General features: G+C 52.0%; 1 protein-coding gene across 8 annotated transcripts in view; it reads right to left on the reverse strand.

Moving 5' to 3' along the window:
- The window catches only part of INPP4A (inositol polyphosphate-4-phosphatase type I A), a 117,655-nt gene that overhangs the window by 48,659 nt on the left and 42,018 nt on the right, over nucleotides 1-26,978 (reverse strand). For 5 of the 8 annotated variants that reach the window (XM_069583885.1, XM_069583883.1, XM_069583881.1 and 2 more), the window contains exons 2-4: nucleotides 4,815-4,885; nucleotides 3,053-3,259; nucleotides 2,460-2,504 (exon numbers count right to left, since the gene is read on the reverse strand). In XM_069583885.1, coding sequence (XP_069439986.1) covers nucleotides 2,460-2,504; nucleotides 3,053-3,158 — 151 coding nt within the window. In that variant the 5' untranslated portion in view covers nucleotides 3,159-3,259; nucleotides 4,815-4,885. The remainder of the gene's footprint in view (nucleotides 1-2,459; nucleotides 2,505-3,052; nucleotides 3,260-4,814; nucleotides 4,886-26,978) is intronic. The other 3 variants (XM_069583887.1, XM_069583886.1, XM_069583882.1) reach the window with 1 other exon arrangement.

The raw sequence follows: 26,978 nt of genomic DNA on the forward strand, positions 1-26,978 counted from the left end.
CATCTGAAACGATGAGGTGGCAGACCCACGCAGGCTAAAACGAAAGGACGCCAGTGATGTTCTGCTACACGAAAAAACCGCATTAAGGACACTGGGATGATGGTCCTTCCCTAGCGCTACGTGGTTGGGACTTTGCCTTCCAACGCAGGGTCAGGGAGCTAGGAGCCCCACATGCCTCACGGCCAAAAAACCAACACACAGAAAACAGAAGGAATTAACAAATTAAAGACTTTCCAAAATGACTTTTAAAAAACACCAGGATGACAGTTCTGTAAATAGTTCCATTGCCTCCACAACCAGAAAATCGTTAACAATTTCTGTATAGCACTGTGCGGGTGTAAAAACGTATCTGCAAGGATACATACCACGACGCTGACTGCGGGCCTCTCTGATAGGGTTTTCTTTCCCTCCAACATTTTCTCTAATAAAGGTTTTTAAATGAGTGCTTTTCAGTTTTAAATTCTGTTTTTAAGATAAAATATTTGACTATTCAATTATCTGGCTCCTACTCCTCACCTTCTGTTTTGTGTGTGTGTATAGTAAAATTCATTTAACATAAAATTCTCCCTCACCTTTTTAAGCTGTTTCTTCCTCCGTCTGTCTAATTAATATGACTACATTATTGCCCTTGACTTGTCAGATTCAGAAATGTCCTGATTTCTACATTTCTATTATAGGGTGAAGACTTTTTATCTCCATTCTATCAACTCTCACTCTCTCTCCATAGTCAGCTTAACTCAACGTTTTTGTTACATCCATGTCCTACATTATTAGAGCTAAGCAGACTACTCATTAAAGGGTTTCTTTGACTTCTCTCCTGTGTTGGGCTCTGTTTCCCGGATCTTCCTTTTCCTCAGTTTAGTCCCTCTTTTGGATCGCTTCATTTATTTGTTTCTGGCTGGGCTGGGTCTTCCTTGCTGTGCCAGCTTCTTCTTCGGTTGCAGCGAGCGGGGGCTGCTCTATAGCTGTGGTGTGTGAGTTTCTCACTTGCAGCAGCTTCTCTTACTGCGGAGCACGGGCTCTAGGGCACGCGGGCTTCAGCAGTCGTGATGCACGGGCTTAGGTACTCCACAACACAGGCGTTCTTCCTGGACCAGCGATCGAACCTGTGTCCCCTGCATTGGCAGGAGGACTCTTAACCGCAGGACGAGCAGGGAAGCCCAGATTCTGTTGTTTCTAATCTCTTTTTTTCTTTCATGTTGTGAGCCTTCCAGCAATCTATTCTTTCATTCTGCTTTATATCACCTTTGAGGAATAATTTGTATGTAAAACACATCCACTTTAAGTGTGGCACTCAATTCTGATCAGCGCACACACTCCTAGACCCACCACGACTGTCCAGACAGGGAGCATCTCCGTCGCCCCAAAGGGCTCCCTGCCCTTACCTCACTCCCAGGTAAGCATTAACCTGTGCTCTCTCACTACAGACTCGTCCTTCTGACTTTCATGAAAATGGAATTACACAATACCCGGCCTCTTGTTACGGCTTCTTTCACTTTTCACAGTGCTTCTGAGACGCACCCAGGGGTCTATCAGGGATTTGGTCCTTTTCTCAGCTGAGCAGCCATCCTCTGTATGCACATAACATAGTTAATCTTCCAGCTGATGGACGCTGTTTCCAGTGCTGGTTATTACGAATAAGACTGTGATCAACAAACATACACCCATCCTTGTGAGACATTCAGTTCTAAGAAGGTGGTCTCAGCAGGCTGCAGGGCATGTTGGCTTAGGCAGGCTCCCTGACAGTAACTGGGTGGCCAGCTGACTGCTTTGGCTGGCTTCCAAAGGCCAGCATTTCTGCATCTCTGTGGAGGACTGAGTTTACTTTCACCAGAGAGAGCCTCCAGCCTTGAGGAGTAGCCAGGCAGAATCAGGATGGGAAGGAGGAGGGTGGAAAGGGCGAGCTGGGCATGCCTCACTCAGCAGTCTTTCACGGACAGGACGAGGGGAAGAATACCAGCAAGTGTTGGGCCCTGGTGAAGAAGCTCCTGCAGGTGAGCCCACAGTGAGCCACGCTACCCAACTCTGGGCGCACTCTCACTGAGGCTCATGAGCGGGGAGCACGCAGGCGTCAGCGCCTCTGCTCATGGAGCGAGGTCTGAGCGCCAGAGAGCGGCACCACAGGGATAGCAACGCGGCCCTGAGCCCCATGTCCTCACCCCTCCCGCCTCTCCCCGGCGAGGCTGACTTTGCGTCTCTGGGGGCCCCCTCCTGCCCACTCCCCACACCAGCCTGGACGGAGCACACGCGGAGGAGACGGGCGTCCCATGCCAGGCAGCTGAGGTCCCCTCCCATGCGCAGGAGGCTCCCACCGGCCTCTCGGCCTCCCCTTCTCAGAAGCACTTCCGCAGCTGTGGTGGCAGCGACAAGGTCTCTGTACAAACTCCTGCCAGCTGTGGTGCTTTTGTTTTGGGTTTTAAGCTACATGTATATTAACACAAAAAATTAAAGACACCTACCTAAGCTGAATTCTAAAATGGGCTCATCTGGATCTTGTACATTTCCTGGATAGAAGAGAAATGACAGAAAAAAATCAGCCTTAATCAACTTTTCCCTGCTTTCCGATTTGAGGCAAAAAGCCCAATCACCAGTGGCGACGCAGCAGGCATACTTCAAACCAGCAAGCTCTACATTTTGAGCTTACAGTGATGTATTGATATGTCAGTTACTCCTCAATAAAATGGGATGGGGGGCACCCGACACTCTGCCTCCTCCCAAACTGTTACACGAGATGGTCTGAGAGTCCTAGGAAGTCACGGACCCCGAGACTAAATCCCCTCCCCTGGGCCTGCACATCCACAGCGCGAAGGGCTTTTACTATGGTCGGGGCACCTCTCACACAGGCACTGTGGACACTCCCGCATTACCTACTGGCCAGTGAGCCACGGAGGTGCCCACGCAACCTGGAAAACCCCCGGCGGGCAGGTTCCAGGGCATGCAAGTCCCAGGAAGAGGGCTGACTTTCCCTATTCCAGCTCAAATGGGGCTGCCAGGCCCCACACCCGCCGGCACCACCACAGCGAGGGCCCACAGGCAGCCTGCTGAGGCTCACCTGCCAGAGAGAGGCCCAGCATGTCGCCTGCCACGTCGATGGTGGAGGCCCGCTGCACCGCACGGGCCCTGGCACCATGGCGAGGGCTGTGCTCTCTCGCTGCCATGATGGCATTGGTGAGGATGACTTCCTGTTCCTGGGTCGGACCACGCCTGAGTCCCCAGAAGCCCCGGCACCACGCCCACGTCCCCTAAGGCGGCAGCTGTCCTGGGAAACAGGAACAAACACTGGTTTAAACAAACACAAAAACTCAGAGAGACACTGTGGCCTCATGCAGAGAGCACGTGACCTACCCGGGCAAGACTCAGTGAAGCCAGGGTCCCCGGCAGGTGAGGAGGGGAGAGTCTGACGATCCAGGTCCTGTCTAATGACCTCCTCTGCTCTCACCCACAGGACTCCATAAAGAGAGCACGGTCTCTTACCCAGAGACGACCACATTAAACGATGCCTCAAACATAATCATAAACTATGGCTGGGGTTGGCTTTATTATGATTTCCCACTGACGAATCTCAGAGGAGCTTTATTTTATTTTATTTTTTTTACTTGTACACCAATGATCACAGTAGAATTATTCACAATAGGTAAAAGGTGGCAACAGTCTAAGTGTCTATCAACAGATAACCAAAATATGGATAAACAAAATGTAGAATATACTTACAGTAGAATATTATTCAACCATAAAAAGAAATTAAATTTTTATGCATGCTATAAAATGTATGTATCTTGAAAACATACTTACTGTAATACACAAGACACAAAAGGACCAATATTGTAATGATTCCACTTATGAGTTATCTAGAGTAAACAATTCATAGAGACAGAAAATAGGTTACCAGGGGTTGGGGGGGAGGGAGAAAGGAGGGGTTGCTTTTAATGGGTACAGAGTTTTTGTTGAGGATGATGATAAAGTGGGTTTTTTTTTTTAATTTTATTTTTTTATTTTATTTATTTTTTTTTAGTTTTTTATTTTTTAAATTTTAAAATCTTTAATTCTGATAAGTCAGCTCACTTTCATCTCTCTTTGAAGGATAAGAGGTGTGGAAAGAGAGAGGTCTGCCGCCCACTGGCCGAAACAGGACAGCGGAACCTGGGGACCAAAGGCACGTCTCCAGCCTTGTTCTCTGCCCCTCGGGGCCACAGGAACGCCAGCTGCGTCACTCGGGCTTTCTTTCCCATAAGGCACGACCATCTGTGCCTCAGTGGACAGTGCTGTGCTTCGGGCACGGGGTCTCTGGGCAAGGAGCCACCACGGCTGAGCCGCCCAGGTGCTCCGGCCAGCACGGAGCTCACGCGCTGCTCTGAGAGGCGGCATACTCGGCAAGGAATGGGCTTCAAATTCTCCCAGCTCTTTATGCCGCCATTCCTGCTATCTCTAGCAGGAACCAACCTTTAGAAGTTCAAACAATTAGACCAGGCAATAAGGCTGGTTTACAACATCCCCTCAGAGAGTGGAAGAAGACAGAGGAGTAAGCCGGGGAGACCGCCTGCCTCCCCACAAATACATCAATAACTCATCAAAATATGGACCAGCTCCTATAGAGCAACTTCTAAACGACAGCAGAAGACTCCAGGCCTCAAAACAGAAATCCAAGCAAAATTGTAAAGCAATCATCAATTAAAACTAAATAAATATAATTTTTAAAAAAATCCCCTCAAAGGTCCCCATATATCCAGACACCCCGTCTTCTCAAAGGGTGTCAATACCTTTGCATCTGAAGGGCCTGAGTTCCCGCTCTTGGGTTAATTCACCCGGCAACTTACTGGACATGTTTGTCCTTGGGCCAGTAGAGACACGTGGCATCTCTTCACAGAAGCACATCCAAATCCATCATCTAAAAATAGAAAAGTATAAACTTAAGCTGAGCAGACATGAAGTTCTCGGGAATGCTTATTATAACATGTACGTTATTATTTTCATGCCTAAAAATGGGGGGAAGCCCAGCGCTACTATACGCTCCTTTGTGCCCCACACACCAATCTAAACTTTTAACTCAAAAACAGATGTTTTGCTCAAAGCCCCAAAGATTGAGAAACAGTGCTCACTCCTATCCCCCTTGCTGTGCTGATCAGGGGAAGGGGGGCGCCAGCCCTGGGGGGGCCTGCTGGGGAGCTGGGATGTGGCTCAGGGAAAGGAGGGGATAAGAGGCTGAGCCCCAGGCTTCCTGCTACAAACGTCAGGCTCTGGGAGAAGCTGGGCACCTCAGAGGCTCTGCTTTCTGGTGACTAAGACGAGGGGGGCTGTACCCACCTGTCAGGGCGGCAGTGAGAAACACGCACGAGGACGGGAGCCGGCACTGAAAATGTGGCTCCCAGCCCAGCGTGGCTGCCTGGTCCTGCGAGCCTCCAGAGCACAACACTCGGGCCCCAGCGCAGCACAGCACCGCCAGGGCTGCCAGGCAGACCTCGGCGGCCAGCGTGAGCAGCCGAAACTGCAAACCCCCTCCCCTGCAGGCTGTGTTCCTCCCCTTCCCACGGGGCACCCAGGGACCTTGGGCCGGGGCACGTCAGAGGAGGGCAGTGGCCTGGCTGGGGACACCCCAGAGAGGTCGCCAAGGGGGAGACGAAACAGTGAGCCGACATCAAGAGGCATCACGTCAAAGATCTGCTACAATGGATCAGATGGAGAAAGATCTTACAGGACTGAGGCCTGTACTTTACAATGACACACAAACTGACCAAAAAAACTCACTAAAAATGCAAGTGGCAAAAGGCATGAATTCACAAAAGAGGGATGCTCAGAGAAACTATTCTGGAAAAGTGACCAAACTCAATCATAATAATGAGAGAACGTTAAGTACACCTGCTGCCAAGTCGTTTCAGTCGTGTCCGACCCTGCGCAACCCCAGAGACGGCAGCCCAGCAGGGTCCCCCGTCCCCGGGATTCTCCAGGCAAGGACACTGGCGTGGGTTGCCATTTCCTTCTCCAATGCGTGAAAGTGAAAAGTGAAAGGGAAGTCGCTCAGTTGTGTCTGACCCTTAGCATGGTCTGCAGCCCACCAGGCTCCTCCATCCATGGGATTTTCCAGGCAGGAGTACTGGAGTGGGGTGCCATCGCCTTCTCCGTAAGTACACCTAGAGTTATCTAAAGTAGGCTCCTTAAAGAGGTTTTGCTTGTTCTTCTAATGAGAATATGCTTTGCTCGCTGACCTAGGGGAAACTCGACAGAGTTCTCCTACACTACTGATAACATTCTGGAAAGGTCTGAATACTCTAGAAAGCAATCTGACATTATTTATCAAAATCTGTCAACAATACAAAATTCTCACCAAGGGCCCAGAGATGCCTATCGTTTGTAATGATAAATACAGGAGGCAATCTAGATGCCCAGCTACAGGTAAGTGCATTTCGGAACATCTGTAAGACACACTACTATCTGGCTGCTACGATGATTAAAATGATTAATAAAGGCAACATACACACGAGAAGTTCTTCAACCTCATTAGTCATCAGGAAAATACTAACTGCAACCATGAGATACCTCTGTGCACCCGCCAGAACAGCTGAACTGGAACAGTCGGTACCAAGTGCTGACAAGGATGCGGAGTAAATGGGGCCCTGACACACTGCTGGGGGAGTGTAAGATGGTACAGCCACACCCACACTGAAGACAGATAACTCAGAGTGCAACTGCTCACAGAAAGGCACACTCAGGTGCACCAAAAAGTGTGTGAAGAACACGCAAAGCAGTAACATTTATAATAAACTAGAGGGACTCCCCTGGTGGTGCACTGGTTAGGAATCCACCTGCCACTGCAGAGGATGCGGGTCCGATCCCCGGTCCGGGAAGAGTCCACGTGCCGCGGGGCAACTGAGCCTGCGCACAACTAGAACCCACGTGACGCAGTGAAGACCCATGTGCCACAACGGAGGCCTGACAGACAAATTAGCCAAAAGTAAAGGATACGGATGCTTCTATATCCAAAAAATACAGAACAGAGACAATCCAAGTGTCCATCCACAGCGGGACAGACAAAACCACACAGACGACCCTTAGGAACAACGCCAAGCGGGAAAGCCAGACGCACGAGAGCACGTTCCAGGCAACACCATGGCTGTGAAGCTCGGGCGCTGGGCGGGCAGGCGCGTGGTGTGGGAAGTCGGGACAGTGGTGTTAGTGTCTCCAAGGGGCAGAACTGGCCGGGGAGGGCGTGAGAGGCTGCGGGGGGGTAGGGGGTTCCGTCTCCTGCTGGATGGCTCTTTGAGTGGATTCACTGTGGGAAAAATTCACTGAGCTGTTTGTGAATGGTCTTCACACCCAATAAAAAGGCTGATCCTTTCAATGGCTGTAAAAGAGTTCATGTCAGCTCTGCACCTCGTGTGTTTTTAATGGATGTCTACCTGTGCTCCGGCTAAAGACATTTAAAAAGACGGGCCCAGAGGGACAGAGCCAGTCAGGGACCACTTGTCAACGATGGCCACGTCCGGGGGCGTGCCAGAAGCATTTTCTTTCTCAGCTTACTGCCACCCTCCCGAATCACTGAGAACTGCACTCTGCACCAGCCAGAGGCAGAGGTGGCGCCCAGAAATCCCCTCACTTGCCCAGCTGCCTGTGCAGTGCGCTTCCTGCGTCTCCCCTTCATCGTCGGGACGGGGAGACAGGCCCCCGACCAGAGGACCACACCTGCACCCCGACGGCCTGCGTCCCCAGGAAGGTTCCTCTACCAGCCCAGCCCCGCCTCTTGAAGGGTGCCCACCCAGCCACCCTCCTACCCCAGCCCCTGGAGGGTGGCAGATACCAGAAGCCCTGTGAGACTCTGGCGATAGCTTAAAGAGGAACATCTCTAGGCTAATTTTATACTCGACAGAGTGAACGGATCAGAGAAGCTTTTAGGTCAAAAGGATCTCAGAAGCCGCTTCATGGTTTTGGGGGGGCATCTAATTAAGACTGGCAATTTAAGTCATTAAGAACCATAACACAAAGCTAATTTGCACAGCTGAACTCGACTTCCCTTATTAGTCTCATTAATTTAAGGTAATTCACCTAGGATTCTTATATTCCCAAGGTCCCTGGTTTCCTCCTATCCCCATTTGAAGACCAGCGCTCATTAGCAATAAAAATGACATTTAAACAGGACAGAGAGGGCAGGGGAATTGTTTAGAAGGACGTGAATTTTTAGGAAAGAACCAAGAACTCCTGAAACTAACTGTCTCGGCTCCTCACTCTGTGAGAGACGTGTAACCTCCTCCATCCAACGTCCCTTCCACCGCTGGGGGCAGGGAGACATGGCCAAGGACAGGGAGGACCACGGCTCACACAGCGTTGCTCCTGGAGGAGCTGGTCTTGGGAAGGCCTCCCCACCCCCCTTTCATAGAACAAGGCCTGGGAAGGGTCTAGAGGCCCCTCTGGCTCAGGAACCTCTACTGAGCAGGAGCTGAGGGGGAGGATGGCCCCACCGGCATCTGTCAGAACACTGGGTGCAGGGGGAGGGTCTTCTCAAAAGCATCTTAAAATTTTAGGAGTTGCATGGATGCAGTCAGAGAAATCCAGGCCGGGTGACTTCCTCAAGGTCACATGGAGGGTAAAGGATGAATGACCAGCCTCAATCCAAAGCAAGAAGCCCCGAGGCCACCTGGGGCCGCTCCTCTCCCGTCCCAGCCCTCTGCACTCTATCGCTGGCACCACAGCAGCGAAGCTCCCTGGTGCCGTGCTCTCCAAGAGTAAAGGTCAGGGAAGGCCTGAGGAGTCAGCACAGCCCCTGAGGAGGAGGCTGGCTCAGGAATCAGAATGAGGAAGCGCTCTCTCTCACATCCCCATCCAGGATGGGCAGTCACTGATGGATGAGGCGTCACATAGCTCACAGGCAGGAAAATTACTGCTTAGAACCCAAGGGACAGCTGCCCCTTCCACATGAAGCCTCCCCTGCAGCCAACAGCCTGTTCGCAGCAGAGCAGGACCCCTGCTCTGTGGGGTGGGCCCCTTCCGGGTGAAAGTCCTTCCCGTGTCCCCTGCCTCTTGGTTGTAGGAAAACAGGCTTCATTCAGCTTCCGAGACCCTCCCTGAGTTCCAAAGGACAGATTTAAAAGTTGCTCATCTGAGAGGGGATACAAAAAACAGGGCAGAGCAGTCAAGAAGCAACAGTGCAGCCTTGGGGCAGAGTTCTGAGCCCCCTCGAGGAATATCTATAACAAAATGTTTGCATTCTTCTGCTGGAACTAGGGCCCCCACCCCAGGGGAGGACTTCAGCCTGAGCAACAGATTCCTGGAGCACTGCCCCAAATCTCACCATCATGCACACAGTGGAAGATAATGAACAACCTCCTCCCCACCCCCTCAATGATTCTCGCTTTAAAAATGACCACAGTCAAGCAGAAACTTTGTAGTTAGGGCTCCCATTGTGGCTCGGCTGGTAGAGAATCCACCTGCAATGCAGGAGATCTGGGTTTGATCCCTGGGTTGGGAAGATCCCCTGGAGAAGGGAAAGGCTGCCCACTCCAGTATTCTGGCCTGGAGAAGTCTGTAGATAGGCCATGGGCTATAGGACTGTATAGTCCATGAGGTTGCAAAGAGTTGGACATGTCTGAGCAACTTTCACTTCACTTTCACTACGAACATGAGCTTGCCATCTCCCCACAGGTTGCCAGCCTGCTAAATAAAGCAGCCTTTCCACTCCTACTGGCACTTGTCTCTCAAGCATTGGCTCTCGGGCGTCAAGCAGCTGACCCTGGTGACGCCCCTCACAGAGGCTCCCTAATCCACCAGCCAGTCTGCACAGCGGGATGGTCCGCTTCCTGTGTGCTGGTGGAATGACCAGCCAGGCACCTGTGTCCTGCAAAGGCCAGACCTCAAGCCCGTGTTTCCTCCATATCCTCCTGGTTGCGGAGTTCAAGCCTAAACATAGACCAAGGGTCTAACAAGCACCTACTAAGAAAACATCAAGGCCCATGACGGACCTCACCCACCTGGCAGGTCCCTCCAGCCCCTTCGCAGGGACAGAGAAAGCCAGGTGACCGGTGCAGAAGGGACACGCACCAGCTCAGATGCAGATGGTGAGGTGGTCATGGGATCCTCATTTCCCTGGACTCCCAGCTGCACACCAGGGGCCTGGTGGGCAGTTCTATGCCCAGAGAATGTGGAGTCACTGGATGAAAGGAAACTAGGCCCCCATGACTGCAGAGCAGGAGCAGAGCCCCCACCCCCCACTCTGAGCCTCACCTGAGTAAGAACCCTTAACACACAGGCAGTCTCCTGCACTGCAGGCAGTTTCTTTACCTACTGAGCCACCTGGGAAGCAAAGCCAAATATGCCTCCTTCCCACAAAAGGCCAGGAACGCTGCCTGAGGCAAAGGCTCAGGAAGTAACTGGGCAGGTAAGGCCGGAGGGCCCAGGGACAGGGACCAAAACAGAGGGCTCTAAGCAGGCACACAGGCAAGCCTGAGGCTCAGCCCCCTGTGCTCTGGCCTCGACTCCGCCAGTCCCAGACACAATGGTCCACAGGGCCCTCAACACCGGCCCTTCCAGGACCTGGAAGCTTGGGCCAACCAGCAGAGGCCCAGAGCTGGGCCGTGCGCCCAGGCGCATGCTCACTTACTGCTGCTTCAGACCCCTGCTCCTGCAAGAGTGACAGAGCTTCTCCCAGCCTCAGTTTCACCATCTGTAAAGGAATCACAGCACCGTAGGATGCCCCGAGGAGCAGCACCTGTGTAAAGAAACCCGTGACAGCCCACAGAGCCTCCAGTGACGCGTGCATTCCTCCCCTAGGCGTTTCCTAATCTTCCACATGCCCAGTCTGCCCTGCACTCGCCCTGGGGCCTCTATGAGCCAAAAAGGCCTTCCCTCCAGCTGAGTCTCAATTCCCCAGCCTCCCTGGGTTCTCCAGCCACAACTCTGCCTCCAGGTCCATGACACTTTGCTGTGCTTCAGCTCAGAGCGATCATAGTTTCAAACAATATCACACAAATTCAGGCCTAACAGCTGTTGCTGGGAAGGAACTGGTGAATGGAGGTCCGTTCTTGGAGGTGGTGGGCCTTGGCGGGGGGAGGCCAGGCTCTGCTATCAAGACCTGGTGAGCCACTGGGAGCCAAGGCACCTCCACGGGCCACCTTCCTGTAAGATGAGGATATGACTGCTAGCGGGAGGAGGCCGTGCCCCTCCCCCATCAGAGGGGCCGGTGGATGGAGACCCCACCCCAGCCCTAGGGCCGGACAGCCTGGGATCCTGTTCTCCAAGGGGTGGCCCCACAGCCCCTCTGTGCTGGAGAGAGCCTGTAGGGAGGCCGCCGCCTCCTTCCCCTTCGGGGCAGGGACCCAGATCTCACCTACTTTCTGCTCCAGCCCCTGTGCAGAGCAGGGGAGCGGGGAGGGGGTGGGCTCAGGCTTTGACTGGGACCCTAAGAACAAGGCCGAGCACATGAGTGAGTTTCAAAACAGCAGTTTGGGGTTGCCGGTACTTAAACGCTGGAAAGTGACGTGTCTCAGAAAGGCAAGCACAGGGAAACAAGAAATGTGCTGCAGCTGGTGTACATTCTCACCTGCAGACCCAAACAAGCCGACCCAGGGCCCCAAGGGGCCTGCGCTCACTCAGCAGGGGCTGGTCGACCTGTCCCCTCCTGCGTCCGCCCATTTCCTCAAGGCCTGCTCACTGACAGTGACACTGAACGGACAGCGAGGCAGTCAGTTCACCCGATTCAGTTAACGAACCTGCCCCGCTAGTTCAATGAATACGGCGGCAGACAGGATTCGGTGCCTAAACCTAGACTCCAACCGACGCACATCTCTGGACTCCAGTGGGAAGAGCGAGGCTCCAGGTGGGCCACGGATATCCCTCTCAATCAGGGGTCCCCAGCGTCAGGGGTCTGATGCCTGATGATCTGCGGTGGAGCTGACGCGGTCACAACAGAAATAAAGTGCACGGTAAATAGAGCACACTGGAATCATCCCAGAGCCATCCCCCACCCCACACTGTTCCATGGAAGAAGTGTCTTCCGTGGGCCCGATCCCCGGTGCCTGCCGCTGTAAAGGACTGGGTGTGGGGGGCTGTGGGGGGATGTGGAGGGGTGTGGGGGGCAGTGCCCTGAGCAGGACAAGCCCAGGCCCTTCCCGCCCCTGCTCCCCACCCCGCATCGCCTGGCCCCTCAACCCTCCCACCCCGGTCAGCATGGCTCCACCCTCCCAGCAGCTCCAGCCAAGACCCAGATCAGTGTGGGTGCCTGGCCGCCTCTTCCTCTCATGCCTACACCGCAACCGCCAGTGGCTCATGCCAGCAGCGCCCTCCCCAGAGGCCCAGCGTCAGCCCGCCTCAGCACGTCTGCCCCGCGGCCCTGGCTTGACAGCCCCTGCAGCCCCTTCTGTCCCCATGAGCACTGTGGTCCCGCCCCCCCTGGCTGTGGCCTGTGGCTTCCTGGCTCTAGAAGTCCTGGTCAGCTGTCCTCTGTGAGTCCTCCCTAAAAACCAGCTCCTGCAGGGAGCCTCAGGCACACCCTGCTTTAAAAGAGCAGCTCAGCCCCAGTGACTTGCCTTGCCTGCAAACCATGAACCTCCAAGGGACTTTCTGCAGGAACTTACCTGAAACTAAGTCTCTGTGAATAAAGGGCTGACGAGCGCTCATGCTGAGCACCGCAGGCCTGGGTGCTCACCTCTAGAAGGGAGAGGAGACACAGTTTCACAATAAGTGCATGGCATGTGGGGGCATCTCGTCAGCAACACCTCAGGGGCCAGGTCTCGGGGACCCAGAGATGAAGAGGAGGTACCCTCAGAAAACGTATCACAGAGAACACGAGTGGTGGGCAATCTGAGGGCCGCGCTGGTGGGACGTCTTCCAAGACCTTCCCTGGCTGGTTCCCCCGGTTCCAGCAGGGGCACCCTGGGTGCTGAACCAGGGATGAACTGACCCCATGTCCTTCACGTCACTCCCCTCACCCCCATGCTCCAGGCTCCACCTGCCGCCCGATTTTACATCAGCTCCCCAGGATGCTGCGGACAAAGACAGCGCGGCTCCGAGCACACAGGCCATCGTGAGCACCACCGTCAGTGCTGGGGACTCTCCCAAAAGGTCCCGACTGCAACCAGCCTCACGGCCTGCTCCTCTGTCATCTGGGCCACTCGAAGCCCTCACGTAATTAAATGCAAGTCTGTCTCTGTGCTGGCCTCTCGGCAAGACCACAGAAATCCCCAAATACATGTGTTTAGGATGGAAGAAACCATCCAGTATTTATTGATTCCCACTGTCTGTGAAGACATGCATCTCCCAGGGGATCAGAGAGGGGAGGACCAGGGCTTCCCTGGGACCCGGGGCTCAGCGTGTCTGCAGCCTATGAAGGAAAGTGTCACCACAGACCCAAGGCCCCACCCCCAGGCACTCACCCAAAGCTGGGTTCTAGACGCAGCCGGCAGGGAACTCTGGCTCCCAGCGCTGGACTGCCCTGTTCTCTGCCTGAGACGCTGTCTCTTCTCCTCTTTCCACCCAAACCCAAGGCTGTAGGGCCTGGCCTGTGCCTGTCTCTGCCTCGCCCCACCCAGAACTGGCCACCTGGAGGCTGGGCCTTACTCCCTCCAGCCTCCTCGACGGAAGCCCCACCACCACCATCCTGTTCCTCTGCTTCTCCCTCGTGGGAGAGGTCTGTGCTCTCAGTGAAGAGAGCAGCCAACGCGGGTGTGGCCGCAGCTGCTCAGGGCTCCTGGGGCCAGAGCGCACAGAGCGGGTGCCCTCCCAGGGCGGTGGCCCACACCGCAGCTGCAGCAGCGCCCTCTGCTCACTGACCCGTCCCAGGGGCTCAGTGACAGGGCTCCTAACCTGGCCAGAAGACCACACTTGACAGGACCCTGGGCTGCAAGCTGGAGAATCCCACACCGGCGGGTTTGAGCAGAAAAGGTGCGGATCCATAGAGGCCTGGGCTGACTTACAAAACCTGGGCAGGAAAATGGCTGAGAGGCCCGTGGAGCCCACGGCGGCAGCACAGACAGCTCTGCTCGGCTCTCTCCTCCCCACCCGCCCCTCCGCGCTGTCCGCCCCTGCTGCCGACGGCCCTGCGCACGTGGTGCGGCCCACAGCCCCCACTTGTTTTTAATTCACCTTTAATTGGAGGATAACTGCTTTACAAATTGTGTTGGTGTCCGCCATACAACAACTTGAATCAGCCACAGGTATACACACGTCCCCCCCTCCCTCTGACAGACCCCACTTCCAACTCTCCAGCTGCAGCCACCAAAGAGGTCAAATGCAAGGATCCTCCCCGAGCCCCCACGCCGGCTCCCTCCCAGGGCTGGAGGGGACACACTGTAGCACAGGCGCTGCCCTGACACCGGAGCCTGTGGGGAGAGTTCCCACTCAGAGGCGGGAGACGGAGGCTGGACCACATGGTCTCAAGTCACAGCCGAACAGAGAGACCCTGCAGCAAGTGCTTCTTAGCCGCCAAAGAGAGAAGCCAGAGAGCTCGCAGTGTCCGCTGTCTCTCACAGTATTCTAAGTGGATAACATGAATATGAATTAGGTATAGACGCTTTTCTTGGAACTCTTAAACTAAAGCTGAAGGGGATCTACAAATTAACGACAGACAGAACCCAACACAAATGAACTCAAGTGTACCTTAACTTAACGTGATAGGTGGGGCTGCTATACAGAAGCCATCAGCCAGACAAGACCTTAAGTGACTCCAGAAGGACCATCCTGCCATACCTTCCACTCCATCCTTGCCTGGCCTGAGGCCTGGAAGGCCTGCAATGGCTACTGAGATTTTCCCAGCAACTGGCTGGTCACAGGAACGGCGGCCCGCAGCCACGGTCCCCCAAAAGCAAGCTGTCAAGCTAGGCAGAGGGCGGGGATGGGGCCACACTCCCTGGACTGTGAGTGGGGACCCAGGGATGGCAGCACCCCAACATATTGTCTCGCTGTCTTACATGAAATCAGGAGAGCTGCAGAGAAGAGCGCAGCACACGCCTTGGGGGCTTCTGTGTAAGGACGGGTGCCCAGCACCACCCTCGGGGCCCCACAGCGGGCGCAAGCACTGTGACCGTGGGACGGGGCGGCCGACTGTCTGTCCCACCCGCCGCTCCCGAGTTAGGCTCTCCCTAGACTTGCTATCTGCTGCCTGATTCTCACAAGAGGCCAAGCTTCTCGTAACATTTTCAACACGTGCGAGGAGTTCGAGAGAGGAGATGACCACAACCTGCCAGCCCAGAGTGCACCCCCTCCCCAACGGCTGCCCACCTGCCTCACCTGGTCTCCATGGAAAGAAAACCTTCTCAGGGAGAGAATGCCTGCCCAGGTAGCCATGCTCGCTGCCTGGCAGCGTATGACAGGACCCAGGCTCACGGGGCCAGAGGGCTTGTCCAGGGTCAGGAGCTTTAGAGGGAAGTCAAGACCAGAAGATGGGTCTTCCTAGCCCAGTCTCTCCCAAAAGCAACACAGAGCACCAGGACCAGTCATTTAAGCGACAGACAAGGCATAAGCTTGTCCACTTACAGAGGCCCTCGGTCTTTAAGCTCTTTCACAAGTTATCGCTTTCGTCTTACAAGGTTTATTTGGAACATTACTTTCTTTACTCCATCCCTTTTCAGGACCTCCTTTGAAGGAAATATTTCAGATTCAAGACACACTAGACAGAATGTCCTTCTCTCCTTGTCAGAGATTGTCCTTCTCAGCCACAACCCTTACAAGTGCCTTCTCTGGTTAACCAGTCCTGAGCCTGTGTCCGGCTTTCGGTCAGCACCACAGACACGAGCGATGGAACGGGTCTTCTTAGAGAAGGCAAGAGAGAACTCTGGGATGAGAACAGTGTCTTTTATTGGAGGGGGGGGGTGGCATAATTTCATGTTTGGGCTCCTAAGCTGAGATTAAGCTTCTTGACAAAGATAAACTATTTGTGTCAAAATATTTCAAAATAAATTACTTTAAAAAACACAAAGTGAGCAGGATGAATAGACAAAACTAGCGAACAATACTGATACTGAAACTTAAAACATATACATATGTGTGTGTATGTGTATACATACATATACGTACATATATACATAAAATGTTGCATATTTCTCATGGTGGAGACAGGGTTTGTAGAATACCATAAAGTCATGTTCTATTTCAGTGGGAAAGTAGGATGAAAAATATACTGACCCCAAAGTCAGCAAGTCATCACTCCGGCCCTACTTCTGGTGCTGACACTTTAACAGAATTAGCAGGGGTTGCTCTGCTCTTTGCAGGACTACTGCGGTTTCCTCCTCTGAGCTGCCTCCAGCAGGTTTGATTCGTTCGCTATAGAATGTCCCGGTTTAGCCAGTGAACAATGTGCCAAGCAGCTTGAGGAAATAGTCACCGGGCTGTCCCCAGCTCACACTGGTGGTACACACTCCAGAATTCAAGAATAATACACATTCCTCCCCCTCCTTACAAAACGTGCACAACACTCTTCAAGTTTATCCAAGGAGTGTGAAGCAGCGCATCACTCGGGCAGCGGCCTGACACGTGATCGTAGCAGACCCTATGTGGAGACACACAGGTCTTGACCAACGCTAACCGACCGACCCAGGGACACCACTGTCCCGAAGACCCGCCTGGATTCCTCACAAACCTAACGCCAGCGCACTCCCAGCAGAGAAGCTGGACTCCCCCTCCAGGCCCGACCCGACGGAGCTGCAGCTGCTGGCAAGTGAGCAAGCAGAAAGCCAGGCTCTGGTTCCATTCGCTAGAAAACAAGTTGTTAGCGCAGGACTTCAGCTTCCCAAACTCCATTCTAGTGGAGCTTTGGGAAAACACAGGCGGGTCCAGCTCCCAGAGCTGACCCATCAGAAGGCCTCAGGCTCTCCCCAGGTTCTGGGGTTTGTGCGCTGGCCTCAGACCACACGGCGCTTCTGATCAGCCGCATGCACGGGCAGCCCGCCGCCAGCTCCTGCTGGGTCCCGCACTCCAGCACCTTCTGCAGGACGCTGTGTGCGCCTGACGAGGCGTGGCAAGTCCACGCCACTGTCACGCACATTACCTTCTGGACGACCACAGCCAAAGCAGGCCTGACCGCAACTGGAAAGCTCATGTGCTTCAGATGACATGAGCAGGGTGGGTTGAATTCATTACTTATTTTTTCAGTTTATTTTTATAATCACTAGGAGAGCTTGTTTTCTAAGCCAGAAGCGTCAAAGTTGGCCTTTTATTCATGAGAGAATAAAAACTTTCTGAGCAGAAACATTATTCCATAAAGGGCTAGAAATGCGAAGCATCACCACAGATCAATGAAATGCCGGGAAGACAGTTATTTCTGGAACAAGGCAGTGAGCCAGGAGACTGGGATGGCCGGCCAGCCCCAGGCCTTTCAGTGGGCAGCACCCAATCAGGCCGAGCTCACCTTCTGCACCAACAAACCCAAACCGGAGGGAGACGTCCCAGGCTACACACTGCGGGGCGCCCAGCGGGGCACTCGTCCTGCGCGCTGCACCACGTGGGGGTCTACGGGGATGCACCGGCTGCTCCTCCAGCTGCAACCAGGGACACTACCGGGTGGAGAACACAGAGCAAGCTCCGACAGGACTTCAGGGCCCCGGGTTCACACAGGGAATACAGGGCAGGCTCCTCTGTGACAGGTGACCTCTCCAGCTTCAGCTGCTCGGCTGTGTTACTCGGCTGCGATGCAACTGAGACAGGGACTCGCTGTGTGGCTGACGGGCAGGGAGGCGGGCATGGCCCACAGGAGAGTCCTTTCTTGCCCACACTCCACCTGGGCACCTGGGCAACAGAGGTCAGCGGCCCCCACCCCCCGACCAGGGCTGCCCTCCCGTCTCCCTTTGCCCACTCTTCCCTCCCAGAGCCGAGGGGAGACTGGCGTGGGGGAGAGGGCCCATGGCTCCCCCTTTCAGGCCACCCCTCAGAGACGGCCTGGAACCCCATCCTGACCAGGGCAAGGAGGAGCCTCACTGAGGCCTTCCAGCGGCCTCTCCCACAGCGGTCTGGCAGTGGCTCTGAGTGCAAAGCCAACAGTGGCAGGGACGATGAGAACTCAAGAAGGTGATTCAGAAAGAAAGCTGAGGGCAGTGACCGGAGCCCCAGGTGTTTCTCAGAGTGGCGCTCAAAGCTGCCCCAACCGAGTGCAGATTGGGGGAGCCCCAGCAGGCAGGTCAGGTGCCATCCACACCCAGTTCATGCTTAACAGCACACCAGCCAGTTCATGCCACAGTGCCCCAACCTCCAGTGAGGGCAGGCCGACAGGGGCAGACCGGGGCCGGGGCAGACAGCAGCTCTGCCCTCCACTGGCAGGCCTGGCCCGGCGGCCCTCGACTGCCTCCGCCACCCCCTCTCCCCCCTACACACACACCAAGTGATCCTGGAGCCTGCAACCTGGAACAGCAGCTGTTCATTCATGTGTCCAACAGGCACTATGGGGGAAACCAGGTGAATCAGAAGTGCCCCTGCCTACAAGCTCCCGGCAATGTAACAAAGGAGTAAGATGTCCAGACAACACCCAGACGAAAGGAAATGTAGGCCCTGGGCTGTAGGGGTGGTGAGGAAGGGAGATGGCCCACATGCAGTGTGGATAGCGTGAATAGCGCTGACTGCAAAGGCCCAGGCTCGCTCAGGGACCGTCACTCCACGGGGACAGGGAAGCCTTGTGCTGCCGGGAACGGACCGCCTGGGCTGCAGGGCCAGGACGGGGTCAGTGCGAGGGAGTCCCTGACACCAGGCCCCAGCGCTGCGATCCGGAACGCAGGCGACGCAGAGCTCCCCTGCGTACTCCTGAGCTCTCGTCTTGGGCTTCTGAAAACAAACCCTTCGCTCCCTCGGTACAAACCATCTCAGGCCTCGTAAGGCTGGGTCAAGGTGGGGACCAACACATAAAGCACAGCACTCTGTCCCGGCAGGTCTCCAGGGGGTCCAAAGGCCATTTTGTCATCAGGACAAGAGTCAGGACAGGCTCCCCAGCTCTGAGGGAAGCGCAATTCAATTCTGCAAATAAAAAGTGAAACCCAACAAGGCAACAACCACAAAAGGAACTAAAATCGCTTAGTAACTAAAGAGGCCAAGCAATTTCTGGCCTATGAGCCATTTTCGCTTTTGAGAAGCCCCCTCCACGACCGCACCCTAGGCCAAGAGGGATGTGAGCCTTCAAGGAAGCTACCAGAACCATCTTTCCTTTCTTTCTTTGTCCCCTTGTTCCAGAAAGATCCCTAGGGTGGTTGTGCTTTTTGTTTAGAAAAAGAATGCTAACAAGAATAGCTGTGAAAAAAAAAACTGTCCGGATATAACCTTTAGGGTTATTTCTTTGTCTCTGAAATTCACAGTTGAGTTCTATGGTGTAGAGAATGCATTGAGAAAAAAGGCCCCCATAATGCATCTCCCTGGCACATGCTTTGTGTAAAATTACCATCACCAAGAGCAGCGTCAGTGAAAACTAATTAAAATCTCTACTTGTGCTTTCACTTAAAAAAAAAAAAAAAATTCTTGGGAGTTGGATACTAGAGATCAGGGAAAATGTGCCTTCAAAATTCATGTTTTAGATTTGTTCCCATCTCCCACTAGAAGAAATGTGTAGAAAAACTAAAAGCCGAAAGCTGGCCTAGAGCAAGGTACATCCTCCAAGACACCTAGGCCCTGACCCCTGGGGAGCAGTCAGGACCCTGGCAGAGAGCCAGGACCTCCAACGCATGGAATGTCCTCCTCCTCTGGGTGACTCAGCCAGACCCACAGAGGCACCCCCGGCACCCCAGGACCATCATCCCACCCACTCACGGGGGTAAGCAGAGCAGCTTGGGAAGGGGCCGGGTGCACACCCATCAGGCAGGGACTGACCCGAAAGGAGCAGGCGCCAGTGCATCCACCTGAAGTCTGGGGTCCCTCAGACACCCTGACACGCTGCTCACAGCAGCGGTGCGGCTGCCATCACCACGCCACTGTGCGGAGCGCAACCACAGCAAGAGCAGAGAAGCTCAGCGAAACACCAATGACCCCGAGTCAGGGTCTTGGCTGCTCTGGGTTTTAACTCAGCCATCAGACCTCAGGCAAATCACCAACTCTGGGCAGCTGTGTGCCCATCCATGTATACTGAGAGAAGGCAACTTATCATTTCCCTTCATGGGTCACAGTCTCATCATGGCAAAGGGGCTCACATAACTAAGTGAAGCTATGAGCCATGCTGTGCATAGAGAAAGCAGGGAATTCAAGAAAAACATCTACTTTTGCTTCACTGACTATGCCACAGCCTTTGACTATATGGATCACAATGAACTGTCAATAATTCTTAACGAGACGGGAATATCAGACCGCCTTACCTGTCTCCTGAGACACCTGTATGAAAGCCAAGAAACAACAGTTTCAAGAGGACGTGGAATGACGGACTGGTTTAAAATTGGGAAACGAGTCCGACAAGGCTGTATACTGTCACCCTGCTTATTTAACAGAGTACATTATGTGAAATGCCAGGCTGAATGAATCACAAGCTGGAATCAAGACTGCTGGGAGAAATACCAACCATCTCAGATATGCAGATGATACCACTCTAATGGCAGAAAGTGAAGAGGAACTAAAGAGCCTCTTGATGAGGGTAAAAGAAAAGGGTGAAAATGTTGGCTTAAAACTCAGCATAACGAAGATTATGGCATCCAGTCCCTTCACGTCATGGCAGACAGAAGGGGAAAAAGTGGAAGCAGTGACAGATTTTATCTTCTTGGGCTCCCAAATCACTGTGGACGGTAACTGCAGCCACGAAATTAAAAGACTGTTGCTCCTTGGAAGGAAACCTAGGACAAATCTAGATAGCGTATTAAAAAGCAGAGACATCACTTTGCTGACAAATCTGCATTGTCAAAGTGTTGATTTTTCCAGTAGCCATGTACGGATGTGAAAGATGGACCATAAAGATGGCTGAGCACCAAAGAACTGATGCTTTTGAATTGTGGTGCCAGAGAAAACTCCTGGGAGTCCCTTCGGACTGCAAGGAGATCAAACCAATCAATCCTAAAGGAAATCAATCCTGAACAGTCATTGGAAGGGCCAATGCTAAAGCTGAAGCTTTAATACTCTGGCCACCTGATGTGAAGAGTCGACTCACTGGAAAAGACCCTGACGCTGGGGAAGATTGAAGGCAAAAGGAGAAGACGGTGGCAGAGCATAAGATGGTTGGAGAACACCACTGACTCAATGGACATGAGTTTAAGAAAATTCTGGGAGATGGTGAAGGACAGGGAAGCCTGGTGTGCTGCAGTCCACTGGGTCACAAAGAGCTGGACACACTTAGTGACTGAACAACAATAACTTGTCGTTTCGTCCATCAGATGTTAAGCAATAAACGACCATATCTCTATTAAAAAAGAAAGAAAAGAAACAGAAAAAGGAAGTGTGTGTAAAGGCTTTGTAGATCACAAGTTAAATTTAAGTGACCCTATGCCTTGCTAAGAGTCAAATGAGATACAAAGGCAAAAATGCACTGAAAAGGTAGGAGTGAAGATTAAACCTTTAAATGACACCTTCTTTCTGGAGGATGACACAGCCTGGGTTGTGGGCAGTGGGGCGGCTTCCACAGGAATTAGATCTGGGCCTGCCAGTGACGCCTCCTGTGGCTCCCCCAGGCCCACGGCAGACGTGGAGAGATTCTGCTGGGCGTCAGGTCCAAGCTCACTCAAGCCACAGCCTGAGGGGGCGGTCTGACACCCTCCACCTGATCACTAAAGGTCATGAGTCTTGCCAAGAAAGATACTTCTTCTCTACAAAGAAGGATCTGCCCCTCTTGTCCTTGAAAAGTTACAACTCTCTATGTGGGGATGGGGCATATATGGCAATGCTCTCCACTTTCTGCTACGAATCCAAAACTGCCCTAAAAAAAATGAAATTAATTTTTTTAAAAAGATCTTCTGACACTAACTCCAAGGGAGTTTTTTAATTTCCCTGCCCTAGATGGCCTAAGAAAAAAAAAAAGAGGGAGAAATAATCATGAGAAAACGTACACACGAATTAGCAGTTAAGCCTTTTAAGGCATAAATTCTAGAGTTCCGTATTCATCCGATTTTCTTGGAGCAACGTTCTGAAAAGCCCAGAAATTTCAAATAAAGTCAAATAAATATAGCACTCTGCAGATCTTAAACAAGGCTGGCTGAGAGGATTAAATGATGTACCCAAAGAAAGGTTCACAAAGAGAGACTGCAAAGCAGCTCTAAAAATACTGTGCGCCACAGTTTTAGAGTTTTAGAAAAACGGGATCAAAATGTAAGGCAAACCTGGCATTTCTGGGATATCTGCTGCCAGCCGACCTTGTTCTGGGCGCATTACCGTGCCCAGCACTCAGTCACTCAGATGGCTTCTGCCCCCAGGCTGGTCATTACATAGATCTGAAGGAGGTCAGAGAGAAGACTGTGTCCAAAGCAGCCTCTTTACTCGTAATTATCTTGCACGTCTGTATTTCTGAGTGGGACTACTTTCCCAGCTCCTCAGTGGGCCAATCTGGCAATAACAGGGTGGGGATCAACAGAGAACCCTGAGACTCCACACTGGCCACGCATCCGTCTGCCCGGGTAGTCGCAACACAGTATCACAGAAGGGGGGACCTAAACAGCAGACACGTTTCCTCACAGCTCTGGAGGCTGGACGTCCAGGATCAAGGCTGCTGGCAGGCTCTCCTGAAGCCCCTCCCCGGGTGTGCGCGTGGCATCTTCTCCATGTCCTCACATGCACTGTTCTCTGTGCCCCTCCCCAGCACCTCGTCCTCTTCTTATAAGGTGTGTGCGTGTGCTTAGCCATGTCCAACTCTTCACAACCCCATGGACGGTAGCCTGCCAGGCTCCGCTGTCCAGGGAATTTTCCAGGCAAGAAAAATGGAGTGGGATGCTATTTCCTCCGCCGCCAAGCCAACTGGATGAGGGCCTATTCTTATGACCTCATTTAAACTTAATTAACTCTTTAGAGATGCTATCTCCAAATACCAGAAATGGGCTTCTCCCTGTCCTCCTTCAGCTCTACTTAATGACCAGCCTGGTGGCAGAGGCCTCCGAGTGGCTGTGGGTCTGGCGTGCACAGTGATGCCCCTAGAACAGGGTTGCCTGGCAGGAGCTATTTCGGAAATGCCAGGTTTCCCTTCCAGACCTTAGGAGTTAGGAACTCAACATGCGAATCTGGTGAGGGCTGGGGGAGACACACATCTCAGACTATGACAGCACGCCTGCACACCAGATGGTGCCTGGCGTTCTCTGATCTAATACATTGCACAAGCCCAGCAGCTACACTGGCAGGTGCTGCCAGGAAGAGGCCAAGGACTGGCCCTGGTAAACGGACCCCCCCTTCCTGCTCACAAGGGGTACACCCTGACACTGAGGCAGAGGCCCTGAACCCCCCACCCCTTTCCCTCCCACGTCAGACCTCTGGGGAGCGGGGAGCTGTGCTTAAGTACTTCCCAGTCATTATCTGGGTGCCCAAGGTGACCTTTCTGGCATTTCAACCCACTGTCAGAGATGGAAAAGTGACCAATACTAGGTCACAAGGTCACAACAACCCCAGGTCATAAACTCCAGGCCCCAAGCAAGCACCTCCCTCACTCCAGAGCTGCTCCTTTATCTTTACAGCCTCCTGGTCAGGTGTGTACATGTTCTGAACACATTTAAGATACACTTTTGACCAAAAGACCCAGGATAAATGGGAGACAGATGAGGGCTCTATCCAGAGAAAGCTAATAAAATCTCTTTTCATGCAGAATTAAAGAAACACAGGCGAGCTCTATGTTTAGTTTATACCCTTATAATAAACACCATTGGGAGGCAGCAAGGGCAGAGGCGTCTCTGGCTTTTTCGTCCCTCTCCTCGTTTACTGCTTTCCTTCATACTAAGTGAATATTCACCAGTGTAACCTTTAAGTCCTCTACCCACCTAATTCCACTGAGATATGGAAACACCGTTTCTATACCGTTCTATTTCTTTTTCTTTCTGTTCAACTACTGTTACACATGTTATTCTTATATATATTACAATCCCCTACAGAGATTGTTATCCTTTCTTTATATAATTTCATGTTTTCAAAGAAGTGAGAGAAGGGAAGCAAGTATATATTCACAGAGTTTGTTACATTCACCTTATTATTCACTATTTCTGGTTCTCTTCCTATCGTCCTGTGGAAATTCCTTACACCAATACAGTTTTGCTCTCATATGCTTCCTTTATGCTGTTACTATCAAACATATTACTTTTTAAATGTCCTAGGCCCAAGAACAAAGTTATATACATTTTACTTTCAAAAGATGTTTTTAAAAGTCAGTTAAGAAAGGAGAGACATATGCACTTATGCTGTCTCATATAATTATATAACTTAGCACTCTGTCTTCCTCATATGGATTTGAAGAATCATCTGTGGTCATTTGCTTTCGGCCCAGAGGAGTCCCTTTATATTTTCTGTAAGGTGGGTCTGCTGACCACCAATTCTCTGGGGTTTTTTTTCACTTACTTTTTCCATTGAAAATATCTTTATTTTACCTTCATTTCTGAGAGACATTTTTGCTGGATATAAGATCCTTGGTTGGCGCTTTTTTTTTTTTTCTTTCAGGACTCTGAATATGCCATCCACAACTCTGCCTCTGGTCTCCGTTGTTTCCAATAACAGAAGTCTGTTAATCTTACCGAGATTCTCATTACAACTGAGTCATTCTTCTCCTGCTGCTTTTTTGGATTTTTCCTTTGTCTTTCCAACATTTTTTTTTTCACTATGAAGGGCCTGGGTGTGGACTTCTTTGTATTCATGCTACTTGGGAGAGTTCATTATGCTTCTTGGATGTGGAGATTGTTTTTTGATCAAATTTGGGAAGTTTTCAACAAGATTTCTTCTCCTATTTTTTTTTCTGTTCCTCTCTCTCCTCTCGCAAAATTTTTATTACATGCACTTTCTTGAGCTTCATGGTGTCCCATGTTTCTTGAGGTTCTGTTCATTTTCCTCACTTTTTTCTATCACTTGAACTGCATAATCTCTAGTCTATCTTCAAGTTCACTTATTCTACTTTCTTCTAGTTAACATCTACCGTTCTGGTCCTCTGAATTCTTCATCCTGGTTATTTTACATTTCAACTCCAGAATTCCCATTTAGTTCATTTTATAGTTTTTTTTATTGGTATCCTCTAATTGATCAAATATTGTCATCAGACCTTTCTTAACTTCTTTAAGTGTGATTTCCCTTGGTGGTGGTTTAGTTGCTAAGTCACATCCAACTCTTGTGACCCCACAGACTAGGCCATCAGGCTCCTCTGTCCATGGGACTTCCCAGGCAAGAATACTGGAGTGGGTTGCCATTTCCTTCTCCAGGGGATCTTCCTGACCCAGGGATCGAACCTGGGTCTCCTACATTTCAGGGGGATTCTGTTATATTTACAACAGCTGCTTTAAAGTATTTGTCTGTTAAACCCAACATCTGGGCCTTCTTTCAGGTAATTTCTGATGCTTAAAAAAAAAAAATCACACTTACCTATTCCTTTGCAAGTTATCCTTTTCTCTTAAAAATTAGACCTTGTAGGCAATATACAGCCGCAGTTCTGAATGCTGATATTCTCCCTGCAGGACTTGTTTCTGAGTGCTTATTTTTCCAGTGACTCAGCTGAACTATTAATAGTTTAGTCGAGTCTATCCCCTCATGACTCCCTGCTTTTCCCAGTGTGCAGCCTCGGATGGTGTTCCTCGGGGGACATGGCCTTGGGTGTGCACAGTCTCCCTGGGATGACAACGGTTTTATGGGGCTTTCTTTTTCTCTTCCCTGATCTCTCTGTGAAGCTCCCTGCCTCTGAGGTTATTAGAGCCAGCTGTATGGATCCATGAATTGCTGGCTGATTATTATTTTTGACAATATCCTGGGGCATCAATTGCTGTGCAGCCTCATCAGTTAACTGCAGGCCTTTTTGCAGGAATAATTCTTAATGTCAGTGTTTGAGGCTTGTTCTGACCTCAGGAGGGCTCTTCTTGGCTCTCTCTCTCTCTGGTTTTTGCTCGAGTTCTGGCTGTTGCTAACATGGAGTTACTGGCCTCTTGTTTCTACTGATGACCAAGATCTCCTTGTCTTGTTCCTGACAGCATGCTCACATCTGAACTTCCTGTTCTCTGTTACACATAAATTCAGTACCTTTGGGGAGAGTGTCACAGCTTTCTGTCCTTACAGCTAACCTCTCTTCCTCAGCAAGTCTCTGAGTCCCTGCTCTAGGGCTGGGGTCAAGGGCAGTGGCTCGTTTCTCTCAGAGTGACCCATACATTATGAATGGAGTGCTGGGTGGGGGCAGCAGCTTTTGATGCTTTTTTTTTTTTTTTTTTTTGGCTGCAGCACACAGCATGCAGGATCTTCCATGACTAGGGATCAAACCTGCACACCCTGCAACGGTCCTGGGGCTGCCATCCCATCTGCGGTGTGGGGAAGAGGATGAACACCACTGAACACGTCCATGACGGGGCTCAAAGGGGCCTCTCACCTGGGGCACAAGGGCCGCTTGCTTCCATCTGAAATGCACCCAGTTTGCTGCTCCTTTTCCGGCTACGTCTACTTGTGATGCTGGCTCTGCTCTCTTCACCTACCATCAGGCTGAGCAGCTTCCAGTGGTCTTGTCAACCGAAACCTGCTGCTTCTGCCTCACTAGGGGGCTTGGAAGCCAAACCGTCCAGATGAGACAGTGTGCGTGTGTGTGTGCGCGTGCGTGTGCGAACACTCAGATGAGAGCATCCCCTGGGTGGGGCCTTGGGGACCCCACGGCACTCGTCTACCTTCTGCTGTCCAGGCCCCACCCAGCACTGGGTCTATGGCTGGGGGGTCATGAAACGCTCCTGTGTCAGGGAACCAGTCGTGAAAGCAAGAGGCCTTACCTCAAATGTAAGAACCACCAGCCCTGCCATGTTACTACAGCCATGTATGAAAAACCTCTGGAAGTGCACAAAGATCACCTCCCATTCCCTTATGGAAACACTATTTGTGATGAACTAGGTCTCAGCTGCAATTAGCTATGGATGGAACTCACTGTTCCTGCTACTGTCTATGTGATCCAGTTTTGGGCTTTGATTTTTACTCCATCACAT

This window comes from Ovis canadensis, chromosome 3 (genome assembly GCF_042477335.2).
Source record: "Ovis canadensis isolate MfBH-ARS-UI-01 breed Bighorn chromosome 3, ARS-UI_OviCan_v2, whole genome shotgun sequence".
Classification (NCBI taxonomy): Eukaryota; Metazoa; Chordata; class Mammalia; order Artiodactyla; family Bovidae; genus Ovis; species Ovis canadensis.